At 47.6% G+C, this 9,465-nt stretch overlaps 1 protein-coding gene across 1 annotated transcript; it reads left to right on the top strand.

Annotated features, from left to right (window-relative positions):
- The first annotated feature begins 355 nt into the window (after positions 1–355).
- Positions 356–2,263, top strand: LOC120935929. Its single transcript, XM_040347959.1, has 3 exons — positions 356–394; positions 1,207–1,366; positions 1,448–2,263. The coding sequence occupies exons 2-3, from the start codon at positions 1,311–1,313 to the stop codon at positions 2,058–2,060; spliced, it is 669 nt and encodes a 222-aa protein (XP_040203893.1). The 5' UTR covers positions 356–394; positions 1,207–1,310; the 3' UTR covers positions 2,061–2,263.
- Positions 2,264–9,465: the final 7,202 nt, after the last annotated feature.

Below are 9,465 nucleotides of genomic sequence, written 5' to 3'. Positions count from 1 at the left end.
AAATTATGTAATATACACACGGCCTTGATTACCTTACATGCGTTTTAAGGTTAATTGGATTTAGAAAGATTTGCCACTTGTTGGCCAGTATACCAAAAGCACATTCTACAAGTCTACATGCCCGACACAGCCTGTAATTGAAGATCCTCTTTCATGTACCGTGTTTCCCCGAAAATAAGACCTACCCCGAAAATAAGACCTAGCGTTATTTTCCAGGAGGGCTGCAATATAAACCCTACCCTGAAAATAAGCCCTAGTTTAAAATGTTTGTAACATCCTATAATCCACTCTATTACAGTAGTATATAATGTACAATGTGTGTGTTTCTGTAATATAATTGCGGGGAAGAGAGCTCCGGCGGGTCACAGAAGCACAGAGCAGCGCTATAACGAAGGTATTTGGCACTATTATATTACAGAAACACACACATTATACATTATATACTACTGTAATAGAGTGGATTATAGGATTTTACAAGCATTTTAACTCCGTTTACACTGGGGATTCCTGTCAGGCAGGGAGAGAGAGGGGGAGAAAATACATTACATGGTAAGACCTACCCCGAAAATAAGCGCTACTGTGTCTTTTGTTGCCAAAATTAATATAAGACCCGGGCTTATTTTCGGGGAAACACGGTATCTAAATTTCTCTGTGAATATGGTTTCATGAGAGGTTCATGAATAGCAAAAGCATCGTCTGCTACAAATACATATGGCATATCGGGTCCCTCTGTTCCGGGCAGTGGTCGGTTAACTGGTAAATCCAATTCATTAAAAGCAAGACGTTTTCCAAATTTACTACGTTGAAAGACAGCAGAGTCTGCATTGCTCCCAAACGATCCTATATCAACAAAAATGAATTTGCAATCTGCATCGACCACAGCCATTAAAACAACTGAAAAATACTTCTTATAATTATAATACTGGCTGCCGCTATGACATGGTTTTATTAGCCTAATATGTTTTCCATCAATAGCCCCTAAACAGTTTGGAAAGTTTGTCTTGTTCAAAAATCCCTTGGCAACATCTTCCCATTTTTCTTTATTTGGAGTAGGCATAAATGATCTTCTCAGATTCCAGATTGCATCACATGTTTCCTTCACAATCTTACTTATGGTTGATATCCCTATCCGAAATTCGTATTGTAGTGAGGAGTAGGTATTTCACGTTGCAAGATATCTGAAACAAATATAATTCTATATTTCAGTGAAAATCGTAAAAAAACGTTGGAAGACTTTGAGAGACAATTTCAAATGAGAATTGTTGAAACAGCAACAAAACAAGAGTGGATCTGGCGCCAAAAAGGGAAGGATGTATTGCCACTATCATGAACTGGAGTTTTTAAAACCGGTCATGCAAGAGAGACAGTAAGTAATAAAGTTTATTTTTCTTGAATACTTTGGTTTTCTTTACATTTATGTTAATAACATCATTATTATTATTTTAAGAACTGATAACAATTTTACAAGCGAAAGCGAGGATGATTTGCTTTCAGAAAATCGTGAGTCAAATACTCCAAGCGACATTCAGCGAGTGGAAGAGGATGTGGATGACCCAGACACTCCAGAGCCCACAAGAAGAATAACCACAAGAGCTAAAAATGTTAAAAAAAAGCACAGTCAAGACTTTATTGATGTAGTGAGAAACCTTATAGATGGTCATAAATCAGAAAATAACGAAATTGCAGCATTCACTAAAAGCTTGATCCCACAAATGGCAGAGGTGAGAAAAGATTTACAATGCGACCTGAGGATTGACATTATGAAAATAATAAAATCCTATCAGCTGAAAAGTAATGCTCATAGTGCACGTGGCCAACCCTTGGAAAACATGAGCCAACCAATTCTGCAAAATAATCAATGGGAGGAATCAGGTTTTCGACCGTTCAGCTCAAATACGAATCCCCAATTTAACCAAAGATTTCCTGCCCCATATGACTTGCCCACGAATTACTATCCAGATCATCGTCATCCTCCACCTCACCCTCCTCCTCCCAGTACTCCTCAGCCAAACAACAGTAGAGATGATATAAACTCCCACCTCTATTACCATGATCTTTAGTTTGATTTAAAAGTTTGGTTAATTATTACTACATTGGTTACATCATTTTTGGGATTTCATTTTGGATAAATATTTCCCGATTTTTTTTTTTGTTATTGTTTAAACTCAAATGTTCTTGAAGTTCACAGTTTATGAATAGTTTATGAATAAAGGTTAAAACTTTTAAAGTTTATAAATAAAGATTTATATTTTAAACTATTTAAAAATAATATATAACATTTTTCAATATCATACAAACATACTTGCATATTTGTCATTCAATTTTAAATAATAAATGTTAATTTTTCTGAAGAAATCATTGTTATATTTTTATGGTTCGTGAATAATATAATTAATACAAGAAAAAAATCCCATACCTCAGTGTTATAAGTAGGCGTTCACATGGTGTTATTGCTTCCCTTCAGTTTGTATCAAGTCTCAACAACTCAGGTGTTAGCAGGTCTAGAAGAAAGTCAAATCTATGGAAAATAATTAAAATTGTTAAAAACCACACGGAATTGTTTTCTTAGAGTAGAACAAGTGTGATTATGGTTAAGAGTATTGGGTATAGAGGAGTGGGGTTAGGGTTAGATGTATCGGGCATGGAGGAGTAAGATTAGGGTTAGAAGTATCGTGCATGGAGGAGTGGGATTAGGGTTAGGGTTGGAAGTAGCGGGCATGGAGGAGTGGGATTAGGGTTAGGGTTAGATGTATTGGGCATAGAGGAGTGGGGTTAGGGTTAGATGTATCAGGAATGGAGGAGTGGGGTTAGGGTTAGATGTATCGAGCATGGAGGAGTAAGATTAGGGTTAGATGTATCGGGCATGGAGGAGTGGGATTAGGGTTAGGGTTGGAAGTATCGGGCATAGAGGAGTGGAGTTAGGGTTAGATGTATCGGGCATGGAGGAGTGGGATTAGGGTTAGATGTATCGGGCATGGAGGAGTAAGATTAGGGTTAGATGTATCATGCATGGAGGAGTAAGATTAGGGTTAGATGTATCGGGCATGGAGGAGTGGGATTAGGGTTGGAAGTATCGGGCATAGAGGAGTGGGGTTAGTGTTAGATGTATCGGGCATGGAGGAGTGGGATTAGGGTTAGATGTATCGGGCATGGAGGAGTAAGATTAGGGTTAGGGTTAGATGTATCGTGCATGGAGTAAGATTAGGGTTAGATGTATCGGGCATGGAGGAGTGGGATTAGGGTTAGGGTTGAAGTATCGGGCATAGAGGAGTGGGATAAGGGTTAGATGTATCGGGCATGGAGGAGTGGGATTAGGGTTAGATGTATCGGGCATGGAGGAGTAAGATTAGGTTTAGATGTATCGGGCATGGAGGAGTGGGGTTAGGGTTGGAAGTATCGGGCATAGAGGAGTGGGATTAGGGTTAGATGTATCGTGCATGGAGGAGTGGGATTAGGGTTAGATGTATCGGGCATGGAGGAGTAGGATTAGGGTTAGGGTTAGATGTATCAGGCATGGAGGAGTAGGATTAGGGTTAGATGTATCGGGCATGGAGGAGTGGGATTAGGGTTGGAAGTATCGGGCATAGAGGAGTGGGATTAGAGTAAGGGTTAGATGTATCGGGCATGGAGGAGTAAGATTAGGGTTAGATGTATCGGGCATGGAGGAGTGGGATTAGGGTTAGATGTATTGGGCATGAAGGAGTAAGGTTAGGGTTAGATGTATCGGGCATGGAGGAGTGGGATTAGGGTTAGATGTATCGGGCATGGGGGAGTAAGATTAGGGTTAGATGTATCGGGCATGGAGGAGTAAGATTGGGGTTAGGGTTAGATGTATCGGGCATGGAGGAGTGGGATTAGGGTTAGATGTATCGGGAATGGAGGAGTGGGGTTAGGGTTAGATGTATCGGGCATGGGGGAGTAAGATTAGGGTTAGATGTATCGGGCATGGAGGAGTGGGATTAGGGTTAGGGTTGGAAGTATCGGGCATGGAGGAGTGGGATAGGGTAAGGGTTAGATGTATCGGGCATGGAGGAGTGGGATTATCATGCTTGGAGGAGTAAGATATTGGGCATAGAGAAGTGAGATTAGGGTTGGGATTAGAAGTTTTGGGCATGGAGAAGTGGAATAGATGTATCGGGCATGGAGGATTTAAAGTATTGGGTATGGGGCGTAGGACTTATGGTATGTTATGAGGAGTAGGAGGGGTGGGGGACTGCCGGGACTGGCATTTGGAGTGTCAATATAAAACTAGGAAATACTTACGTTGCAATGGTCATATGTGTGTAATTTCGGAATTTATCAGGGTGCTCTCTCAGGTCATGATAGAGTAACACAAATTGCCCTCTATCTGAGTGCAATTGATGGATGGAATGAACCCAAAAGCGACGTTGTGACCTCTGTTGTTGGAGAATATGTTCCCAAACATGCAGCACAAATAACAACAGCAGCTCATGAAACTCCATCTTCTCCCTGTTCTACCAGGATGTGATGTAATGGGGGTATGCCTATTAGCTGAAGCCAACGCGGTAAAAACGCTCTGGAAACGCTATTAAAACGCATGGGCGTTAGCGTCAAAATTAGCGCAAACGCGGTAATAAAAATTAGCGTTATTACCGTGTTTTTTCAACGCCTCAATGTGAAAGGGGCCTTAGGAAGCACCAGAGGGGCACGTGTGGCGGACCACCATGTAATTTGAGTTTGACCACGGAGGAGGAGGTGATTTCCCGGTGTCTGGAGAGGGAGCAGTTGGAGGGCGTGGAGGGCTTTGATTCCCTTGATGAGGCCTCGAGGACAGGTAAGTGTTTTTTATCCTCTATCCGGTGTGTAGCATGTGAGGGGGTGGAAGGGAACATGTGACAAGTGTGTGGGTCCACCAACATGTGAATGTTTTGTGTCATCCACAGATGTGCAGGAGGGAGCTGGTCCGTCTGCTGCCGGTGGCCATCCCACGCCATCTTCCCCGGAACAACCTCAGCCTGACCCCCTAGGAAGCCAAGCTCCTGCGGTGGAGGGGAGTGCCCCCACCTCTCCTGTCGAGGTGGTTGAGGAGGAGACGGTGACCCTGGATCAGGGTTGCCTCTATATAGAGAAGGCCTCTGTTTTACCTGGGCCCTCTCACACCTCCCCCCCATCAGGGCAAGCCCCTCTGGCTCAGCCCCCAGCAGGGGAAGCCCCTCAAGGGGCTCACCATACAGCCGGTCCCAGGCATCCTCTGCCCCCAGGAAGGCCACACGGAAGTCCCGTGGTGTTCCAGATTCCGTGCAGGACCAGATAGCAAGGGACCAGACCCGGCATATGGGGGAAATAGCCGGGAGCCTGCACTGGGTAGCTGACAGCATGGCCTCCTCGGCTCTGATCACTGATGCAGTGCAGGATGTCAGCGGCAATTGTGCAGCAGTGGTCACCTGCCTGGGGGAGCTGCAGGCCACCACTGCCAACCTTGTTTCAGAGGTTCAGACCCTCACTGTGGCGGTCCAGGCCAACACGGCTGCCATCCAGGAGGAGGGGAGGCAGGGGCAGCACAGTGGTGCAGTGGGTAGCACTTTTGCCTAGCAGCAAAAGGGTCGCTGGTTCGAATCCCGACCACGACACCATCTGCTTGGAGTTTGCATGTTCTCCCTGTGCCTGCGTGGGTTTTCTCCGGATACTCCGGTTTCCTCCCACACTCCAAAGACATGCTGGTAGGTAAATTGGATCCTGTCCAAAAATTGGCCCAGTATATGTATATCAGTGTGTATGACTGTGTGTCCGAAGCGTGTCGAGATCCTACGGGGTAAAATGACCGCACCAGCCAAGCAGACACTGGCTGGAAAAAGCGCCCAGAGGCGATTCAGTTCGCATGTGTAGCGCTATACAAGTCATTCATTCATTCAACCTCACCCGCCAGCTGAGGATGCAGGCCCAGTCCAACCTGTTCCTCGGCCGCATTGCCGTGGCCTTGGAGGGCAGGCAGCCATCACCTGCCAGGAGTGGCAGACCTGGGGATCAGCCACCTCCAGATGCCCCACCTCCTCCACCCGAGGCTCCCCCAGGCAGGCAGCTGAGGAGCCAGAAAGGTGCCACCAGGCGTAGCCCACGTCGTGGCAAATGAGTGCCGTATTTTTTTTGCTTGTGCTCAGGATATGAGTTTTTTTGATTTTATTTTTGACTGCACACGGTCAGTAGTGCTGCTACAGTGTGACTGGTGTGTGAATGTGGGGGTGACATTCCTGCCCGCAAAGGGGTTTCACCCTGGGTCGTCGAGGAGAAGTGATCCCCACGACCGTGTGAATGTGGTATGAATGGACAGCGACATAATTGGGGCCTTGGCGCGGCGTTGCTGCTCCCAAGTCCTGCATGGTGTGCCATGATGAATGTGTGTGTTTAACATCCAAAGATGCCTACCACAAGGCATCTCCTGACTGCTCTTCCCTCAGGAGACGGGGTACCCTCGGTTAGGGGGGGGACTGTGTGGTTCGGGGGTCAGGTCATCACCAGGCCCTTTCTCATGGTGTAGTTGTGCAGCATGCAAAATGCACCGATGATCTGGCACACAAAGTTTGGGGAATACAACAGGGTACCCCCGAACTTATGCAGGCATTGGAAACTGGACTTCAGGAGGCCAAATGTGCGTTCCACCACTGCACGGGTACGTATGTGTGCAGCATTGTAGTTGCTCTCTCCTCTGGTTTGGGGATTCCGGAATGCAGTCAGGAGATGGGGCCCAAGTGCATATGCAGAGTCACCTGGAAGGGAAAAGACAGGAGGATGTTAGTCGTGCATGTGCCCCTCGTGATGTCTGCATCATGGGGTCGGACAGTCATGCCTGACTCCCATGTCACTCACCAACCAGCCAGCTGTCCCTGTACACCTTCTGTTTGAATTCTGTTGGGATGGGGGGCGTGGCCAAGAGCGGCATGTGAGCAGACGTGCCTCACAGAGCTCCCTACCAGCATCCTGGAAACGATCCTTCTCCCGGCCGAATTACACCCCAGAACGGGTCCCGGAACATACTGCAAGGTAGCCACTCACCTCGGGAACGATCCGGTGCCACGTACGACAGCTGTACCGGCATGATGACCCGAAAACAGCTGAAGGGGGACGAGATGCTGGATGTCCAAAATGGCGCCGCCGCGCCGCAGCGGGCTCGAGGAGACAGGAAAGAGCAGGGTAAGCAGCCGCCCAAGACTCCCAAGGCACAGGGGAGGGAAGCCCCCCTAAAGACATGCTCTACTATGCGCAGAAAATGAACAGTGTGGCGGATCGCCCCTCGGATGAGGAGATGGATGCCACGCCGGCCATATTCCAAACGCTGCAGGCAGGGGTGTCCTCCATGCAGGCCTCACATCAGGCCTCGGCCCAGCTCCCCCTGGAGGTGTCTGAGGAAGAAGGGGGGGAGGACGTGGAGCAACCCACCCTGGCAGAGATCCTTAAGGCAGTTAATAAGTGCACTGCCTCAGTTCAAACGTTACAGGTACACTTTGGGGGCCTGAAGGAGGAGGTGGGACTGATACGCCATGACATCCAGAAAATTAGGGAGCGCACTACTGCGGTGGAGGGCCGCGTCAGTGAAGTGGAGGATAGAATGGCTCCCATGATTAGAGAACTACAAGTAGCAGCCAGGATGGCGACAGCCAATGACATAAGGAACGAAGATATCGAGAATCGCCTGAGGAGAAGTAACATTCGTATAGTGGGACTGCCAGAAAAGACGGAGGGCAGGGACCCCACCGCATTTGTGGAACATTGGCTGAAAGAGGTATTCGGCGAAGAGGCTTTTACGCCATTCTTCTCAGTCGAGAGGGCGCACAGGGTTCCACCTAGGCCCTTACCCCCGGGCAGCCCGCCCCGCACTATGCTGGCTAAACTCCTCAACTACAAAGATAAGGAAATAATCCTGCGCCTTGCCAGAGAAAAGCGCAACATACAATTTAACGGGGCTAGAGTCTCTTTTTACCCCGACTTCTCGGCGGAAGTACAGAGGCGCAGGGCCAAGTTTGGGGAGGTGAAGAAAAGGCTATACCGACTGCGTGCCAAATATGCCATGTTGTATCCTGCTAAACTCAGAATTATTGCTGGAGGTAGAGCGCAGTTCTTTGAGTCGGCGGCGGAGGCCTCGGGATGGCTAGATGCCAATGAACACCTGGTGAGACAAGCGGAAGGCCCAGCGGCAGAAGCGGATTGAGTCCCGAGCACGATGAGTCCCAAGATGTTTACAGGGGAACAGATAGCTTGCCTTCGTTACTAATCTGGTTTCTTTCCCCAGTGGGGGGTAATCTTCTCATCCTTTTTGTTTTGTTTTTTCTCACAATTTTTTTTTCAATTTTTTCTTTTTTTTCTCGATTTTTTTCTCCTAGAAGCCATGTTTATTCAGATACAAGGTCATGCGACCGGGAGAACAATATTTCTATTCACACAGGTGGTGAGCTTGTGTATTTCTCATGCGACCAGACTTGCAGCTGAAGTACCCAGAGAGGTACAGGGCCTGTACGGTTGAATGCCTGTTGCATCGAAGGCCTACATGGGTTCTTGTTTACACCCAGAAGTTTTTCAGGTTTGAGTTTTATTTCTACTTGTTTTTGTTTTTTTTGCTTCCGCATTCCAGAGAATCCCTAATTAGAGGTCACCAGGCAACACCTACGAATTTTCCTCCTTACTTTGAGACTGGGTCCCTGATAATTGGTCCTGATACTGATGCTGGATGCCGCCAGTCTCACCTACCGGTACTGTATCACGCTACACGGAACCCTTTTGTACTGCTTTTTTTCTTTATCTCCCCATGCTACTTTTTACAATGGGATATGCTGACTGTTTCCACAATTTTTGCTGCGACGTGTGTGATTTTTACGGTAGTGTGCTGGACTGAAGGGATGGGGAGGCGGATCTCTGCTGGGACACTGGGGCTATGTACAATAATGTGTGATGAATATGTGTGTTGGTATGATGGATGCGGGGGTCCATCACAGGCCGAGTTCGGCAGGTGGGCACCCTTATCCAACCTATTGCAGGGGGGCCTTTGCTCCCCAGGGGTTCCGTGATGGCAGGTATTCCGTTGGTCTCGTGGAATGTCAGGGGTTTGAGTGAACCACTCAAGCGCACCATGGTATCTACTGCACTTAGAAAGCACCTCCCGGCGGTGTGTGTTCTCCAGGAGACCCACCTGACCCCAGAGACAGTGTCATGGATGGGATTTGCTTGGGCGGGATGGACATATCATTCTACCCACACATCCTACTCCAGGGGGGTGAGCGTGATGATTCATAGAGCGCTAGATTTCCAAATGCTTGACTCCAGGGTAGATCAGGAGGGCAGGTTTGTGTTTCTGTTCTGTAGACTGCACCAATTGACCCTAATATTAGCGGCGGTGTACGTCCCGCCCCCATTTAACCCCACGATAATGCGCATTCTTCTGGCATTTCAGCTCAGTCACCCGGGGATACCACTAGTTCTGGTGGGGGATTTTAATGGGATAATTGACCCGGTTCT

Source organism: Rana temporaria, chromosome 4 (genome assembly GCF_905171775.1).
Source record: "Rana temporaria chromosome 4, aRanTem1.1, whole genome shotgun sequence".
NCBI classification, from domain to species: Eukaryota; Metazoa; Chordata; class Amphibia; order Anura; family Ranidae; genus Rana; species Rana temporaria.
This window is presented reverse-complemented; position numbering and strand designations above follow the sequence as displayed.

Excerpts from the sequence above, each read along its gene's own strand:
- LOC120935929 (XM_040347959.1), top strand. The coding sequence starts at position 1,311 with ATGTATTGCCACTATCATGAACTGGAGTTTTTAAAACCGGTCATGCAA. Across the intron at positions 1,367-1,447 it reads CCGGTCATGCAAGAGAGACA|AACTGATAACAATTTTACAA; the intron begins GTAAGTAATAAA and ends TATTATTTTAAG.